General features: G+C 37.8%; 2 protein-coding genes across 8 annotated transcripts; one reads left to right on the top strand and one right to left on the bottom strand.

Annotated features, from left to right (window-relative positions):
- Positions 1–35: 35 nt before the first annotated feature.
- LOC112558707 (NEDD4 family-interacting protein 1-like) lies at positions 36–7,387 on the bottom strand. 2 transcript variants are annotated; one of them, XM_025229308.1, is made up of 7 exons: positions 7,247–7,387; positions 6,282–6,390; positions 5,896–6,077; positions 2,892–2,967; positions 2,520–2,644; positions 2,097–2,163; positions 36–1,904 (listed from the first exon to the last, which is right to left on the bottom strand). In XM_025229308.1, the coding sequence occupies exons 1-7, from the start codon at positions 7,274–7,276 to the stop codon at positions 1,807–1,809; spliced, it is 687 nt and encodes a 228-aa protein (XP_025085093.1). In that variant the 5' UTR covers positions 7,277–7,387; the 3' UTR covers positions 36–1,806. The 2 variants fall into 2 exon arrangements, with proteins under 2 accessions (XP_025085093.1, XP_025085094.1); XM_025229309.1 differs by having other exon boundaries at positions 5,953–6,077.
- Positions 7,388–10,003: 2,616 nt separating this feature from the next.
- On the top strand, positions 10,004–18,068 carry LOC112559395 (tankyrase-2-like). Of its 6 annotated transcripts, none has more exons than XM_025230620.1 (4): positions 10,004–10,315; positions 11,884–12,137; positions 12,579–12,817; positions 13,155–18,068. In XM_025230620.1, the coding sequence occupies exons 2-4, from the start codon at positions 11,921–11,923 to the stop codon at positions 13,974–13,976; spliced, it is 1,278 nt and encodes a 425-aa protein (XP_025086405.1). In that variant the 5' UTR covers positions 10,004–10,315; positions 11,884–11,920; the 3' UTR covers positions 13,977–18,068. The 6 variants fall into 6 exon arrangements, with proteins under 6 accessions (XP_025086405.1, XP_025086403.1, XP_025086402.1 ...); XM_025230618.1 differs by having other exon boundaries at positions 10,005–10,315; positions 11,887–12,137; XM_025230617.1 differs by lacking the exon at positions 10,004–10,315 and adding an exon at positions 10,322–10,674 and having other exon boundaries at positions 11,887–12,137.
- Positions 18,069–18,135: the final 67 nt, after the last annotated feature.

Genomic DNA, 18,135 nt, shown 5'->3' with positions numbered 1-18,135 from the left:
TTCCTTGCATATTTGAGCAGTCATCCTGACGAGCAGAAAGGAGAAAGAATCCTTTATTTATACATAAAGCAGGATTGGGTGCACAATGTTCTTGCATATAATAATGACTATTCTTGCATCTTCCAGTTGCAGAACTTTTCTTTTTGAGGAGAGGAAAGGGAAGGGATAAAAAGATGAAATAAAATCATTACATGCAGCAAGATTATAACCATCTGTCCTCTGTACAGCAGTAGCTGACTCCCTTCTTTCTCATGTGGGAACTAAAGGTATAACAGTTAAACGGACCTTAACACTGGTTACTTCGTAAATATTAGTAACATGGTCATTTAATAATAGGAAGAAACAACATTGCAGCACATAGAGGAAGCAGACATTTGTGCACAAAGATAGTAGAAGCTGTCATGTTATATGACCTCAAATGCTTGACTTTTCAAATAGCTGTACAGTACATAACATTCTCAGAAAATTCAACACAAAATTTTAGGAAGTTGCGTTAGTGCAGTATTTGTTTTTAAAATGAATTATTCGTTCAGAGTTGTGGAAAATGTTGCAATGCTTTTATCTTTTCCTTCACATTAAGCTTCAAAGCATAGTGTTTTCAATTAAAATCAAACTAACAGAAAAGCTACCAAAAAAAAAAAAAAAAAAAGGAAGTCTCCATATATACCAACCAAAGGTCGTTACTACCCTACTGTCAAATATTTTCACAGCAATAACAATAGCCAGCCAATTCCTGCAGTTATAATCCCATTTCAGACCCAAAATTTGTACACCCAAGGTTCCAGAAAAGCTGACACTGAAAAATGAAAACAGTGGTATGTACAACTTACTATCACATCACGGATGACACCCACTGACCTATGTCAACCTTAAGATCACACATGGTGTAAAAGCATGGTAGTAACACTGTAACTGAAGCTCTAACCTCTACTAAAAAATTTTTTTAATTCGGGACATGTAAAACCATTAGATGCAAACTTATGACCCTGTTTGGCTACTCTAATCATATTTCCTTGTATCTCTCTACATATCTAGTGAAAGAGGATAATGGAATAATCCTGAATGTCTGATTTTCTTACCACCAACAGAAATTCTTTACTCCTTGGTAGTCTGATTTTGCCTTTTTTCTTATTAACAGCTCAATCACAGCTCTGCTGTTGGGCGTGATCCAAATTAAATTTCTTTTTCAAAACAAATCTGCACATCATTTTGAAGGTGTGCAACTCTTCCCCTTGGGGTAAAGTTAAATATGAGTATATGATTGAGCATATAATTTGTTTCTCCAGTTATTAGACACAAGACATAACAAAACGAAAACAAACTAAAAAAAAATTAACACTTTTTACCAAGTCTGAATATTACTGAAAGACTTAGCTGTTATTAGTCAATTATTCTTAAATAACTAATTCAATGACAAATATTCAAGTTTGCTGGAGGGATCAAAAAAATGCAATCCTCTTCCTAGTACATCAATTTCTTACTCTTTTTATCAAAGCTTAAAGTCATTTATCAAAAGTTCCCTATTTATAGTATGAACAGAAGGGAAATAGAATTCGTGAAAGATCACTAAGGTTAAAAGCCAATTTTAACATAATGGCTTTTCACAGCAATAGTGCAGAAGAACATCAAGACATCAAATTAACTCACAGCCGTACACTGTTATGGTAAGATTCTAGTTCTTGGCAAAACCTACAAAACTTTACATAAAAGTATCCTTTTACCAAGAAACCAAGTTTTTGGACAACCTAAAATATTTGTGGGCAAAAGAAATTATTCTTCATTGTTGTAAAGAAGACTTTGATCAAATTAGATGAGGCGATAATGACGCAGACGGTTGGTCAGTTGACTCCACTCATATTTTACACGCACATACTGCACAGAGCCACGGATGAAGAGTATAAAACCTGGTGACAGAAATTTTAAGTTATCTTTAAAATGTATGTCTATCTACAAACACCTAAAATAATAGCTAAATCTAAAATAATACAGTACTATATCAGGGTTTTATAATAATGGTCAGGAAGAAAAATCATTATTGGATCTGTCAATTTAGCTTTTACATGAAATGCACCAACAAAAATTAAATGGTAACTAACCACAGAGGAACAGGAGCCACCAGAGCCAGGAGTCACCATCTGCAAAGTCACTGGCCCACTGCTTGTGCTGCAATGACCATAAAAAGCACTTTTAAGCAAGCACTTTGAGTGATAAAGTGAAATATTTCACTATTCTGAAACTGGAAGTTTACACTCATTAAAGTTAAGGTGTTTGCTTTCTCATATGATACATTTCCACATGCACATTTGTGGAAGAGTGACAAGGAAAATGCATCGTCTTCTCAGCCTTTCAGTCACTGCTGACACATTACAACAATCACTAACATATTGACGGACAAAAGCTAATGAAAGATGTGACAAAAGTCATTTTTTCAAAGTATCCTCTAGTAAGTATTTTTTCCCAAATACTTGAATTTAGGCCAAGAGGTAAAATGGTAAAATCTGAGCAAGCTTAACATTCACCTTGACAATAGCCACCCATTTGACAATGGACAGTCCAAGGCCAGAGAGAGCACCGCAGCGACCAGCTACAGTATTTGAGAGGCATAGTGACAGCAGAAAGCCGAGCCAGTTAAACAGGAATGAAACTGCAAATCACGGGTAAATCATACATAAATATTTGTTAATCACATTCAGCATTTTAAAAATAGCTAACAGGAAAATCATTAAGTTTATTTTTATCTGTAGGAGGGGTTGCCTTTCTGCTCTATTAAAGTTCACTCACTTTAAAACTCTTTTTTACAGGTTCTGATTTACCTGATTTACCATGTTACCTAAAAAAACACCACTACAAAACATATTTTAAAATGACTACCAGGGTATGAGTGTACTCACTCAGAAACGTGCAAATGAACATGCCATCCGTCCCAATAGTAAGGTCTGTAAAAACATCGCTGCCATGGCCAGGCTCCTGGCAACAAACATACAGGTAGGGCTGAAAGAACAAACAGCTTCTACCTCCTGTTTCCCAATGTGTAACACACCCAAATAACTGGTCAATCTGCATGCCAATCATCAAATAAAGGTTCTCAAAAACAGCTGTACTATCACATAAAAATAAAAAACTGAACTTATGTTAAGGATGCGCGAGTTAACAAATCCTATAAACACGTCTACAAATCAAAGCACCTCCTTTTTTGCTATTGTCCTGATTTGCTAATTTTGATCAACAACAAAAAATAATTGTGACCCACCAAGACAAAATGAGTCATAACTCGAGCCAAGCAGTTTTGTAGTATAGGCTCTGAAAGGTGATTATGGTCAATTTTGTGCGGTTGATTTTCCTTTAAAAATGGGTTCCTTGGTCATTAAACTAACAGGAAAATATACTGCTATGCTATAATAAAAGTTAGAAATTGTTTTAAACTATATTTTCGAGGTACCTGCGTTGATCTGTCCTTATTTCCACAGAAAAAATGACGAAATTCAAAAGCTGCTTCGGTACTAAAATACTAATTAATCAAAAGATTTGTCTGCAAAAGTTATGGGGTAACCAAATCTGGTCACTGATCACAAAGCTATCCAATGGGAGAATATGATACTGAACTTTCTTTGGTAGCAACAGGAAAGGCATTGAGCAACTGGCCAAAGGGGACGAAACTCTTTCCTTCCACCAGGTTTTGTTCACATGAGATGTGTAATGTGAAAGTGTAGAGAAAATGTCTGAGTGATGAAGCATTATTAGCTTTACATTCATGAAGACAGTGTAACATTTTGTGTTTTCTGTTGAATAAAGGGAAGAGTGTTTATTCAGTGCTGAGTGAATTAACAGTACATGTGCGTGAACAAACACAACTTGGCATGAAAGTTGTGCTTCTAAAAATTGTTACTTTTGGGTGCCAGTTCTCCAATATATCAAAGCATGCAGTTTTTCAATTTTTTAAAATTTTCTACTCATTTTTGACATATTAGTAGATGATTTTTAGTATTCTGCTGTTTCTGTGAGTGTATATGCTAATTAGAATGCAATAACAATTTTCTTTATAAATATTGTTCTTTTACCAACAGGATAAGGCACTAAAAGGCACAAAAATATTCACTGCTATGTACTGTTTGTTGCTTGAATTGATATAACATGCTGCAAAATTTAGCATAGTGTGAACAATTATAAGTACCTGTTGCAAAGGAAAAACCTAATGAAGCTGCTGAAAACCTGTGAAACCTATTTCTCAAAAAGGCCACAACACAGCTTGCACACTTCAAACCTTAATAACTCACTCAATTTTAGGACCAGAAGAACTTAATAATATCAAAAGAAAGGTCAGAACGTGTATATTTTAAAAACGTGCAATTTGCAAAATCTCAAATTTCTGAGTTAAGACTTGTTTGTCGTGGCAGGTCACAACTACTCATAAAGGTCTGTAAAGGATTCTTTTCTTTTTGATATCACTCATTTTTCTTAAAAATCTTTCAGCTTAAAACTAAAGTTCATGAACCAGATGCTGCTGATGATTGTTGCTGTGTACTTACTGGTAATGTAAGCTTTGTATTTAGCTTTTGCATTATTTTCAGTTGCAACGAATGCTATCTGCATAATCATGGACACGAGTGTACCATCCCAAGATCACATAATTACAATAAGTTTTAAAACAGACAGGTAAATCCATATTTACTATTTCTTGAGAGTGTGCAGTTTTTGCATGTTTGAAACTAATAAAAACAAGCACAGAAATGTAGGGATAGAGAGATGAGGTATGTTGGCATGCACACTCTTAGCTTCTCATTTAGCAGTGATGCAGTTGGCAATGACTAAAGCTTTCAATGTCACAGTATTTGTTTCTGAAACATCAACATGGATTTCTTCTCTTATTTATTTATTCTTACAGACCACCATGTATTTTGAAACTACTTGTCAAAATTTGCAGATTCCTGAGGATGCGGCCTCATAGTCAGCTCTAATAAGCATGGACAAAAAGGGAAGATTAAGACAGCTAGCTGCTAAGACACTACCATTTAAAACCTCTCAAGAAAAGCAGTTCTCTTTTACACTTCAATAAGATGTGTAAGAGTTAGATTGTTATAGGTAAAAAAACAAAATATAAGAATCACTACTGTCAACGGTAGCCTCTACTATCTTCTAACAACAGACTTTAAAGCCCTTCTAAACTGTGAGGCGGACACTTCAGACTTGCAAATTTCAGTAGTTTGATATTTTACTTGTAAATTTTACTTAATTTTTAAATGTCTGCTGTTTCTTACTATCACTCCAGCTCCATCTGATCTCAAAAAGTCTCTTCGTTCTTGTCCACTCCAGTTAAAGGAATTCTAAAGCATCAACACCTTTAGCCTTGTGGCTACTCAATATTTTTGCCTATAAAGTGTTTATGGTTAATTCAAATATGTGCAAACTGATTTACTTCATTTTTAAGATTTGTTTGTTCACGAAAATGTGAAGCAATGGTTTCAGAATACTTGCTATAACTATGTTGCTTGAGACTGAAAATTCTAGCAACTGTGGTGCAGAAAAATGAAGGCATGGATAAGATGACAGTTCTAATTTCTGTAGACAATCACAACTTTCTCTTAAATAGGGCATGTTGATAAAAGAGTAACGGCAATTTGGAAAAGTATGCTGCAATCACATTTCCTCAGTAGATGGAGTAAAGCATAAAACTTGTCACCCTGTAACAGACTTTTTTTAAGCATCTTTTCTTCTCCTGGCCTGCTTTTCCTACTGACCTCACACTCATCCCAAAATAATGTTTGTTTTTTTTTTTAAAGGAATTTCCATCTATAGTTAGAAAGTGGAAGGGTTACACCCAGGATTTTGTAAATGTTGTCACTTTCACGGAGTATGTAGCATCATTCTCCTGCATTGAATTCTGTATGTTTCACTAACCAATGTGTTGCATTTCTGAGTAGTCCTCTGATTTCTATGACTGAAGAACAATCTTACAACATCCTGATCAGGACTGCTGCTGTGTGTTGCTTCCTCAAGTTTGCTGCGCTCTGCTTCCTCATACGTTGGGAGAGTAGTGGCTTCCACATAGTTTGGTAGCTTAGTAGTGAACTGCACTGTTTCTGTTCAATTGAATTTTTAAAAAAAGGGAGAAAATAAATTGTACACACTATTTTCAAAGTTAAAAGGTAGGATATTTGTTTTTAATTCTTTAAAGCAGGAATTTATGCTGCAATATATCTTATATTAATCTTTATCTGTATTGAAATAATCTCATTAACAGGTCTAATCCTACAGTAACCTAAGATTTAAAATGGCCTAATTACCAGGCTGTGTCTGGCTTCCATCCTCTGTGCTGGCGGCATATGGAGGTGGAGCTGCTGGCTCAATCATTACCATGGCAACTGGTTCTGCAGGCACCTGCTCATTTTCCAGCTGCAACCAAAAATTCCTTTCATATTCATCTTTCATTAAATGACCAATTATTTATACCGTTACCGTAACTCGTTCATTCCGCGAGCCATCCACTTTTTAAATTCCACTAGCTGTGATGATGTGTCCGTCTGAGGTGACCTTGTGCGGGGTGCCCACTGAACCTCCTGTTGCTGTGTTACTATATGAGTCAGTGGGTGTGTGTGCACATGTGTGTGTGTATGTCGCCAGAATCTATTCCCTTTCATCTCTCACACAATTCTTCCCTCTAGTGTGCTGGCGTGTCATCATACCTCTAATTGCCCTTGTGGATGAATAAAGTTGTATTGAATTGAATACTGCTGATATTGCTAAACATTAACAGGCAGTATAAACAGCAAGAAGAAACAAAAACAATACAGAAGCCAATATCTTCTTAAGATCATTTCACTTTTATGCTTGCTTTTTATCTGGGGAATTATTTCTCAGTCTCTATCTCTCTTCCGTCACACACACAGTGCGAGGCGTTCGTAAACTAATTATTATGCAGCCTTCTTAAATACTTAGCAATATTAACGAATCTTCAGAAATAACGTTTACATCTTTACGATAGCACGCAGCCCAAACATGCGTCAAAATGATTTATGTTTACAAATACTTGAGTATGAAATCTCTGTTCATTATTACGGATATTGGCTTGTACACAATCACAACAAACGACAAAACGTAAATTATGAAGTTACGATCGACAGATTAACAGAGAGCGATTTTCAGGGTTAGATCCATAAAGATTTTATGTTCTAGGCATCAATTCAACCGTTAAAATTATGTTCTAAGCTTTTAAATACTTTGGATTGACATATGAGTGAGTAAATATTACCACTTCATAACGAACTCCTGTTCTGTCCATAACGGATACTATCCAACAAATATGGCGACTGCTAACATCTATAGCCCGAGAGTTCACTCCCCTTGAACGTTGAGATGTCACCAGGGGCGTACATTGTGTCACTGCGCGATGAGCACTGAGGCCGACACCAGGACCGTAATTAGTCTTCTCATAAAACTCACTGAGTGTAACAAATCAGTCGTTGTGGCATCTCTTATAGACCTAGCACATTTTGTGGTTTCCCCATGTTTCCATCGTCCTTTGTCAAATATTTTACCCGCACTATATATGATCAGAAAGATATATATAGTAGGTTTATATTCAGTAAAATAAATAAGTTTAAAATATCGCACTTTCACTGTTACATAATCTGTAACTGCATTTACATGGTCATACATTGTAGCCAGTTGCTGTACGTCCATCTGAAGCTGATGGTTGAAATACGTTGTAATATTAGGCCAGTGGGCAGGAACCAGGGTGTGAGAAAGATAGAGCCACATTCGTGTAATTGTTATTTCTAAAAGGTGGAGGTGGGGGTGATTTAAAGACGTGAGTATCTGAGACATATTCGGGCACGACGACAGCGCTCCATCCTCCGAAGCAACTGATGTAATCAGAAATAACATATTTAATCTCTAATTTTCAGTCTTCAATTTGTTCAATTTTTTTTTCCATTGGTTCCCGATCAAGATTCAACCTTGTAAATGTCCTATCAATTGTAGTATTATGCTATATGTATATTGATAGAGCAGTGTGCACAATAATATCTTGGCCTCCAGTGCATGAAGCCACTGCACTGGGCTTAGCTTCATCGGAATAACTGAGTACGTTATTTTGCCAAGACCGACATATTTTCATAAGTCAGTGTTATGTAATAAGGTCACCTAAATTCACAGCTGTATACGAGAAAGGGTATACCCACTAATAAGAATATTATATGGACAGTCGTTGGGTTACATATACTGTATATATATCTCAGTCTTTCCTGGAACAAATACCTGATGTAATATTTTGCACTATATATATATATGCTTGGTCAAGATTGTCACCAAAAAGAACAATTAAGCACAACTTCAAACAAACATTTAAAAATGCAAGTCGAATGTCAGTGAAACTGCTCGTGGTTTCCCAGCTAATAAATCTACAGATAAGACATAACCCTCGACCTTGATCTGACCTCATTCAGAGACACTCTCATCAGGACGGTAAAATAAGATGTTCAAGAAATTTCGATTTTATCCTTTGTAGGGGAGGGGGGGGGGGATAGGAACGGTTAATTATACAAAAAAACAAAAAATGTCTTAATAGACTGCACAAAGTCAGAGGACACTCTAGCGCCGTTAATCATATGATCAACTGGATACTCGCAGACAACATTTTAAAAAACTATTATTTCAGCAAGTGTACGTTTCGTTATCTGCAGCCGGAATGGCCTTCTACACGTGTTATTTCACTTGATTCACTTTTTTTAAAAGTACAGTATCCGAATTCCCCAAGCCGTGTCTTCATCCTCGGTGTTATCAATTAGTACTCCTCGTCTTTAAAAAAATGGGTACGAGTTTTTTGGATTTCTGTCATCATCCTAGGCCATGGTCGCTGCATATCTGCTAGTTATCTTGACATGTCTTCAGGAAGACGTACCTGATATAGCGAAGCTCTGAAGCTCTTATCACTACTCCTATAGCCGTCCGCAAGCGTCAACATATATCTTTATATATGTAAGGCTTGTTTATTCGTGCGCCAGTCTAAACCTATTTGTTTTTATATTCGATTGGTTTCAGTGTTTTCCTCTTGCAGCCACTTGACATGATATGCTGTGAGCATGCGCAGTGATGTTTGAACTGATACCTCACGGATATAGCAGATGATCCTGCAATTACTTGGGCTCAAGGCATACTACAACTACACCTGTCGGTGAGTTTATCCCAGTCCGTGCGTCTACTGATCTGAGTTAATTATCATCACCACAGTAAGTTGAATGCAAAAGACATTCGATTAATGATCACCAGACTTCGTACGTTCAAGTTGAAGTTTCTCAGACAAACGGGTGTCAACAGAAGACGGCATTTTAAAAGCAAATTGTGGCCGGGCAGAATTCTTGAGAGAACTGCTTGGGGAGGGTAACGGTAATCAGTCCCTTATAACCTATAGACTATAGACTACATGGCCGGAAGATCCTCGAAAATGCGACACATTGCTCCAACCTCAGTGGCATATATGTGGCATTCCCGTAAAAGAGAACTTTTCAACCCCAATTAGCTAATGATTCAAAGCTGGATGGCCAAAAAATGTAGGAGATGCATGACTATGATTATAGAGAAAACTACAACTACTGATCGAGGCGGATAAATATACATTGGACATCATTCGGTTTTTGCAACCCCTCTTTCTCTCTGTCACACACACACCTCATGAAGATCGTTGATGGTAAACAGCTCCTTTTTATTTATGAGGAAAGATAAAGGGGGTATAAGAAGAGTTATCCCCCCTCCTTCCAAATGCAGTGCCCTAGACATGGTGAACCACTCAAGAGCTTATACCGCCCCTACGACCACCTAGCTACAGAATCTTCGCCATATACAATTTTAATATAAAATTCTACGATTTGCTTTTGATCTTCACATATGATTACTAAGAACAATAACAATTTCGTTCAAGCTGTGTAAGCAATGCACGATTCTGATTGGCTTAAAAGCTCAGCGTGCGCCTGCCACGGACGCTCATCCTCTGCTACGGTCACCCCACCCCCTTTTTTTTTTTAAATTGGGAAAAACCGTAACACACGCGAATTAATTCGCATCTTATCGCACAGCTTCCAATCGGGCTGTCCCCCCAAAAAAACTTGTCGGATATAAAGATCGCACTACCACTGGAAGTGTGTTTTTAAAAGCATGACCTATAAATGGCAGACCGAGCAGAGTGACACGAGAAAGTCGGTGGCCTAGACTCGTACGTGTGACCTCGACATTTGACTGAGTTTCTTCGCAAACCTCGGGCTATCAGCTGATTCGGTTGTGACGGCAGCGTGGGCTCGTGGTTGCACAAACGCAAATTTGACAGGTCAGTAACCCGTTTTCAGTCCTCTCCGGCATGCCCTGTCGTTTACTTCGGCCAGCAAGACTGCAGGCTGTGTAGATGTGCGGCATCGAAAAAGAACTTTTTTGGCATGTGGCGCGATCGTGATACGAGCATGCGAAGACGAACTGCTTGCATCTGGGCTGCAGCCAGAGAAAGGTTATAGCCATCAGTAGGCAAACTACAGAATCTTGTGCTCGGAGCTAGAAGAGCAGAGACATGACTTGAGCGATAGTCTATTTTTCTGGTGGAGACTTTGAACAAAGACGCTGATGATTGTAGGTTTCTATTTATTTATAGGTCAGAGCCGGTGATAACGCAAAATAGCACTGTGAATAGAAAAGGTATGTGCAGTTTTTGGTATGTAAACCAACATTTTTGGCATTCTTTATTATAATTATATAAGTTATGTGAAGATTAATGTCAGAATTTTGTGAAGCATTCTTGCTCCTTCCCTGCCATTCCATCTCTTGTGTTCAGGCTTATGTGTTGGCTGCACTAGAATAAAATTAGAAATAAGCTATAGAGTTGATTTGAGATTATTATTATTTAGTATAAAGTAGATGGGTAGCCATCATGTTCCTTGTATATATACTCTTTGTAGTTTGATTTGATTTGAGTCATATTTGCAACTGCAGCAAAACCTGCTAACAGTTTACAATAAAATCCACGCTGCTTTGTTAACATTTGTACAATATTATCCATGTGAAAATAATAGGAAAATATTGTTCAATCTCCATTGGCACTTTCACATTCTCCAGGCCCTTTTTGTGTCATATAAGTTGACTTCAACACTAAATAATCATGTTTATTATAAAGTTCTCTTATGCTGTTTCATTTACATCTGGGCAATAATTTCACCTCTCTCTAGGGAGTCAACAATGATTTACCAATATTGGCTGGCATAACTGTTCATGGCAACAATTTCTGTAGGGGGCAGGCTTCAGTGGTGTTATTAAATTCCATGTGCCTTACTTAATTGCAAATTACTCTGTTATTTAGTGGCACATCCTTGCAAAAGGTGAAACTGGTTCACTGTAAAAGAGTCCTGCCCTTTCCTACCAAAGTCTTTTCCTTCCAAATTATCTAGTATTCGTTGTTGCTGTAAGGTGGACAGGGGAGTTATACACTCACAGACTTAAGTGAGTTTTGAATTAGTGACCTTCTGCTCAGATACGGCGTAAAACACCAATTCCCCCCAACCACCACCACCTTCTGCTCAGATGTTGAGCACACTAACCACAGGGCTGTACAGCACATCTCTGATGTTCAGTACTGTGAGCATAATTTGTATTATAGAGAAAATTTAAGGCATTGTATTGAATGTCATCTTCACTTTCATATCTCTCATCCCGTTTTCTGTACCAGTGCACTGTGAGCCACCATGACTGTCTGATATTTGTAGTACCTTTACCCAAGTTACATGGCTGTTGAATGTTTGTAGTACCTTTATCACAGCTACGTTACTTAAAAGGAAAAGAAAGATGACCATTCCTTTCACCTCCATTTCTAAATGATGGTTTGTTTGAGTTTTGTTTTTTTTTTCTCTCCAGCAGCATACAACTGGAGTCAAGCAGCACAGAAGCCAGCATGGCACAGGAAGACACCGAACAGTGGCTGAAGGAGCTTATGGCAGTTATCAAAGCTGGTCACACTCAGCGGGTTGGAGAATTGCTGGCTGCTGGCTTTGATATCAATCGTGTCGAGGAGGATGAACGCATGTCCCCTCTCAGTCTGGCTTGTCAGTCTGGCAATGTGGAAATTGCTAAGATGCTGCTGGAACATGGTGCTGATGTGAACGTACCAGGTAAGAATATAGCCATAATGAGCTTAGCTCAGTTGTGATATCATTGTCATGCTTACGAAATAAATTGCAAGGTATATAACTCATTAGAGAATTTATTCCCCTTTTCTGCTTAGTTGAATAAATTGAATGCTTAGTTGAGTAGAAAATCAAATGTTCAGAATAGCTCCAAGCCCAGCTGTTGGGGTCCCACAGTTACAAAACAAATAGGCTGACATCAGTATCAATGTTCAACATGACTCCACAAGTTCTGCATACTTGATGAATACTCAAGTGAAGTTGCTAAAACTTACTTAGAATGAACTCGTGCTATTTTAACTGTTATGGTTGCATCAGATACAGCATTTCTTTGAGATGTTTCGTTTGTGTAGTGGGTATCTGCTTATATGTTGTCTTTTGACAAAAAACTTTTTTGCAGCTAATTTCATTAAATCTGCCAACTAGGTCCAGATGGTCAGATGGCTCTGCACCATCTGTGCTCTGCCGAGGAATGGAAGCCAGAGTTAGCTGAACTTGGAGAGTTGTTGATTGCCCATGGTGCCAGTCTTGATGCAGCAGACAACACAGGTGCAACCCCTGTTCTTAAAGCCTGTGAGGTTGAAAGCCATAGGTTGGTTCAAGCTCTTTGCTCTGCAGGTTGTGATGTCAATATCCCCACTGTTAATGGAGATTCCCCAATACAGGTGAGTTTGGATATCAGCCATTGCAGAACTGCAAAGGAGGAAAGGAGCAAGATTCTGATTAGCATGACTGTAATATTTATTTTTAAGCTTTTTTAGTTAAGTAATCACTTGGTGAAACGGCGTTGTAGGGAAAATGTCCTATATTAATTTCAGTATTAAAAGTTTTTAAAACTGCAGTTTGTGAAAACAGCATGCATGTGTGTGCACTCACTTTAAAGTACCTATAGGTATTGTTTCTTTCATTGTGAATTAAAAAGAAATCAATATTTTACTGCAACATTTGTGTGTGTGTGTGTATGTATTTGCATGAGTTTACATGTGTCTGTACTTTTTTTAGGTTGCTTGTAAGAGCTCAGAACTCTGGTTTTCTTGGTACTGCCGTCCAGAGCATGCCACTGCCGCTAAAGGCACAAGTGACAGAGAGAGGGACCCGCGCTGCTTTCCTCCAATTATAATTGCAAAGACTCTGCTGCAGGCAGGAGCCGACCCCAAGGAGGCCACACTGCTGCCAGCTGCAGTGCAGTTTGGGGCTGTGGGTATTGTCAAAGAATTTCTCCAGCTAGGGATGGATGTGAACAGACTGGATGACAATCAACGTACCCCTCTGGGGTGTGCCTGCACATCTGCCAGCTCATCTTTGTCTTTAGTGCAGCTGCTGCTTGAACATGGAGCAGATGTCAACAAGGGGGGTGGATGGAGGAAGCACAAGCCCCTTATCTTTGCTTATGTCCACAACTCAGTGGATAAAATTCGCCTTCTGCTGTCCTATGGTGCCAAGATCACAGCAGAGGAAATGTCAGAACTAGTGTCCTTAAGCTTGTCTAAGTCCATCCTGGGAAACCCTGAAGTGATAGGGCCCACCAGCAAAGAGCTGCTATCCTGGCGACTTCTCCTGAAAGCAGGGTCTCGCCCACTGGTTCAAGGCACTCTAGCCACTAAGGTACATCAGCTGTCCATGTGCAGCAGCTACAGTCAGATCTCACCATGGATACACACCTTGCTGAATCCACTGCTTTCTTTGAAAGACATATGTCGTATTACTGTACGAAGACATCTGCCAATAAGCATTGACAGTAGCATCGAGCAGTTGCCTTTGCCACGCAGTTTGAAGAATTTCCTCATGTTTAAGGAGTTTTCAATCCAGGAGAGGGAACTTTAATAGACGTGGAAATCATACATCAAATATGCTTACCCTTCTTTCTGTTTCCCTAACACCAAGATAATGGCTGTGAATCAAGGCATTGATAATTTGCCCTTAAGGTAATTAGCTTGCTCAGACATATAAACCATTCATGTACACATTTGTGCCATAGCTTTTGGATGTACGACAGATTAGCACATGTGCATGTTGTGTTGCTCGGAGAATGGAAGAAAGTTCATCCTAGTCTGTGACATCATCTTCTCTCTGTTCATACTTGAAAGCTTTAAAGTGTATTGAATCTTTGGAATCCAGAGTAAGTCATAAGTGCCTCACAGATCATTTCCATTTCACTCAGGAGTTATCAGCCTATGTCAAAATTCCCACTTCTATGAATATAATATTCTACAGAACATCTGCATGTTTTATTTGTGAAGCGTATAATAGTGGAACTTTTGTAAGGCTTTGTTTCTGTAAGGAGAAAATGGAACTATAGGCTGTAGTGAGTTTTGTATAACATAACCACTGGTTTTCTTTATCATGATCATCTCCATAAATCAATATTGCTCTTTTTTTTATCCCATACTGCCCACCACACAGAGCCAGAAAATAGGAGCTTTGCTGCAATTTGATTGATCTTGGTCAGTTGTTCTCAAGGCCTTATCATTTTATGCATTTGTCAAAGGAAATCTGAACTGAAGTCTTGCTGTAGGTGGCTCAAAATTGTAATAACCACAGTTTTTCTAGATGCAGACATCTTTTTGAACATGGTGTCCACAAAGAAAATACAGGTGCTAACTTTGGGACGTGATGTTTGACACTGTTTTGTCTTCAGAGAGATAATTCATATGATGTCAGAGCTTGATTGCTCAAACATAGTGTTTAGCAGCAAGGATGTCTGGCAGGAGAAGTTATAGTAACCAGGCTTTGGAATACCTCTACAGATACAATGCAGTTTCTCAGACCTCTTGGCTACAAACATGGAGGAAATGCAACACACAAGGAATGAAAGCTTGTAAAACAGCAGTGAGCAATGTGCAGGTATTTATAGCTACAAGTACATGTTTATGATGAACAAAAAGCATGCATCATTGTAGTTCTTAATTGAATGTTTATTTAGCACTTACTATCTAGCCTGACCTCTTCCTGTACATGGACATAATTTGTTTTGAGGTTTATGGTTCCTATACCAGCTTGTCATCTGTACCCACAACAGAATTGTGTGTTATCCTAATGTTATCCACATAGAATGTGTAGCAAAACTTTAACAGGTATTTGAAGTGTGATTTATATACCTTTTCTTGCTCTCACCAGAAGTGCTACTTGATATATAATTAACCTAGACTCTTAGGAACTTTTGTTATGGATTTTATTTAAATAGAATTTATATGCATGGTATTTTAGTTTTTAATTTAGTTTTGCATCCTTCAGATGTTACAATCTGATGTGCTGAGTAGCAGGTCAGCTATGAAAACTGAATGCTAATGTGCTTGTACTTGTTGTGTCTGTCGTAAAATCCTTGTTGCGTTGCTTTGCTGTTATCAAATACATGAAAACACCAAGCAAGAAAATTGCTCCATTTATTTTTAAATACCAATACCCTTAAACTGGCTTTGGAAAAGTTTCAGAATACAGGCTTCTCTCCAATCTGTTCCTGTTTAAGATATGTGAACTATGCCAAAATGTGTGTACAAACTAGAAATATGGAAAAGAAAAAGAAAGAACTTGTATTTTTGCATGCATTTGTGAATTACACAACTGACACACATTTTTAAAAGTTCTACAAGAACACACTGACCTGGCTTGCTGTTATCAGAAGATAATTTTGATCACGGATGTGTATAGGTAGATTGCTGTCTGCCGAAAGCCAATGCTTAGCCTTTTGCGAAGTTCTCGCTGTTAGTCTCAGCAAGCCTAAACAATAAATGTGAATAAACCGGAAGCTTTGTTCACACATGCCTCGTTTCAGTAGTTAACTGTAAAAAAATTGTCTGCCAGCAGTCCAATAATATAAGTTTGTGTTTTGATTCAAAACTAATTTTTTTGTAGAAAGAAACTGTAAAGCTAAAAATCTCAAGATGGCTCTAAATTTCATTTACCTAGCTCTGGCCAGGGAAACTTAAGGTCTTTTGTTATTAGTTATTAATGCTTGTTTATGAACTACTTTAAAATGTGTTATGGCCACATGTAAAATTGAAAGAAAATATTAGGTGAGCCGCATCATAAGTTGTATTTGAAAGCTGCCATCTATTCACAGTTGATGAAAGAGGAAAAAAATCTATCCACAGCAGTCTGCCATACATACACATGCCTTGTTTTGACCAATTTTCCTTCATGCCATGTGTTGAACGCTTGAGCACAAAGATAGGCCAGAGATAAGAAAATGATAACATTTGTCATCAGCTGTCAAGTCCATACAAGGGGAAGGAGGTTCATCTTATCTCAAGCTGTATAATGCACACTTGTGCATCATGGTCTGATGCCATTAGCCCTGATTTTAGCTCAAGCTGAGATTGCTTGCTGCCATGTGTCGCACAGCTGCTGCTTCTCCCTCTACATACTTGGAAAATTATTGATGTTATTTATGGCTTTGGTAAATCTCTAAGATGATGCCAATGGTCAGAGCCATTCCAGATAACTTTGAAAAACAGTTCTTAAGCTTCCTGTAAAACCAAGAGCACGACTGGAAAAATGTAGCCAAGCTTTCTCAAGTTTACAAGACTTGTGCCTTGTAAGAGCCCATCTTCAAGCTGTTCGCAGTCCAATTTGCATCCAATGTGGACTTTCTGGAAATCCAACAAGCATGTCATAAAAGATATGGATGCTGACCACCTCTACAGTCTCAGCCATCAGACCAGTGATGCACACTGCACATTTGTAATGACCACCACTAGTTTCCTATCATTGGTTGATAGTACAACTGGGGATGTCCATGGGTTATCTCTGTGGTCCTACTGCTTGAGGCAATAAATTCAATTTACAACCAACTTAGCTGTCACATGCTGGACAGTTGTAGTGGTGTTTTTATTCCTCATTCATCTGTTCTGTGATATACAAGACGGCAGAGCACAGATACAGGTGGTGTGCTAACTGCATCCCATAGAAAATTAGGAACTGCACCATATCAACATTCCATCGATAAACTGTCAAGATCTATGACTGCACCAAAGTGATGACAATGTATATGAAATTCATCACCCATCAAGCTTTTTAAACACCAAGTATAACAGCAAAACTTTTAATTTTAGTATATGTGTTACATGGTTTATCACTGTAGTATTGTATTTATATTCCAAACAAAATTAAACATCTTTACACTTACAGGAAACATTTCTTAGAGTATTGTCATATGGATCTAAATATTATTTTAGCTTGTATTATCCTGCTAGTGCAGATTTATCTCCAAAGCTTGTTCATGTAATTGTGATATGGCTGAGAAGAGATTTTAATAAAATTCTGAAATCCATGTTATTAAACCCAGCTCTATGTTCTACCTTCCATTTTATTACCTTTGCTTTCAAGCACATTTAAAAAACAGTTTTAGGACAGGCAATCTATTTCATATTTCAATTTTGAAAATAGCAAGACTTTGTATGACTGTTCTTCACAAGTGGTGCTTGTTCTGTTTTGTATCATTCCCCCAACCCACCCTGTACATTTATGGTTTTAAATAAACTGTAAAAAAGATTTGCAGATACTATTATGCAAAAATAGAGGCCAAATATGCATGGATGATGTGAAAATAAGCTTTAAAGTTGAAAAATTTCCAGTGTTCCACAAAGCATTACTATCTATAATGTATGACACTGTAGGCATGAACATGTGGGTAAACATGTCCTTGTTTTTGAGCAAGGGAAAGTTGTGTATGGTGAAGGCACTAGAATAGGTAGAGAGGTGAAAACAGAATAGCGCATTATTGGATATTGTGGCACACTCTGTTTTCATGAAATTAAGGAGTGTGGAGCTGTCATCATGAAGATACAACTCCTTGTTTGCCATTGGTGTTTTATGTGCATAAAGTTTTGCAAAGTTGGAAAGCCATCATTAACTTTTTCCTTTATATAATCAAAACTTTTGAGTTTTCGCACAGCAATAAATCTAAAAAAAAAAAAATCATTAAACAGGGCTTCTGCTAAGGCTAAATTCTTTGGGGTCCCAGGGACCCCTTCATCAGATTTTC

This window comes from Pomacea canaliculata, linkage group LG3 (genome assembly GCF_003073045.1).
Source record: "Pomacea canaliculata isolate SZHN2017 linkage group LG3, ASM307304v1, whole genome shotgun sequence".
NCBI classification, from domain to species: domain Eukaryota; kingdom Metazoa; phylum Mollusca; class Gastropoda; order Architaenioglossa; family Ampullariidae; genus Pomacea; species Pomacea canaliculata.
Note: the sequence above shows the minus strand (reverse complement) of the source record. Positions and strands in the feature narration are given on the sequence as shown.

Coding starts and splice junctions, on each gene's coding strand:
- LOC112559395 (XM_025230615.1), top strand. Junction 12,138..12,578: donor TGCTGATGTGAACGTACCAG/GTAAGAATATAG, acceptor TCTGCCAACTAG/GTCCAGATGGTCAGATGGCT. Junction 12,818..13,154: donor ATGGAGATTCCCCAATACAG/GTGAGTTTGGAT, acceptor TACTTTTTTTAG/GTTGCTTGTAAGAGCTCAGA.
- LOC112558707 (XM_025229308.1), bottom strand. CDS start 7,276: ATGGACAGAACAGGAGTTCGTTATGAAGTG. Junction 2,645..2,891: donor GTTCATTTGCACGTTTCTGA/GTGAGTACACTC, acceptor CGTGATTTGCAG/TTTCATTCCTGTTTAACTGG. Junction 2,164..2,519: donor AATGGGTGGCTATTGTCAAG/GTGAATGTTAAG, acceptor TGGTCATTGCAG/CACAAGCAGTGGGCCAGTGA.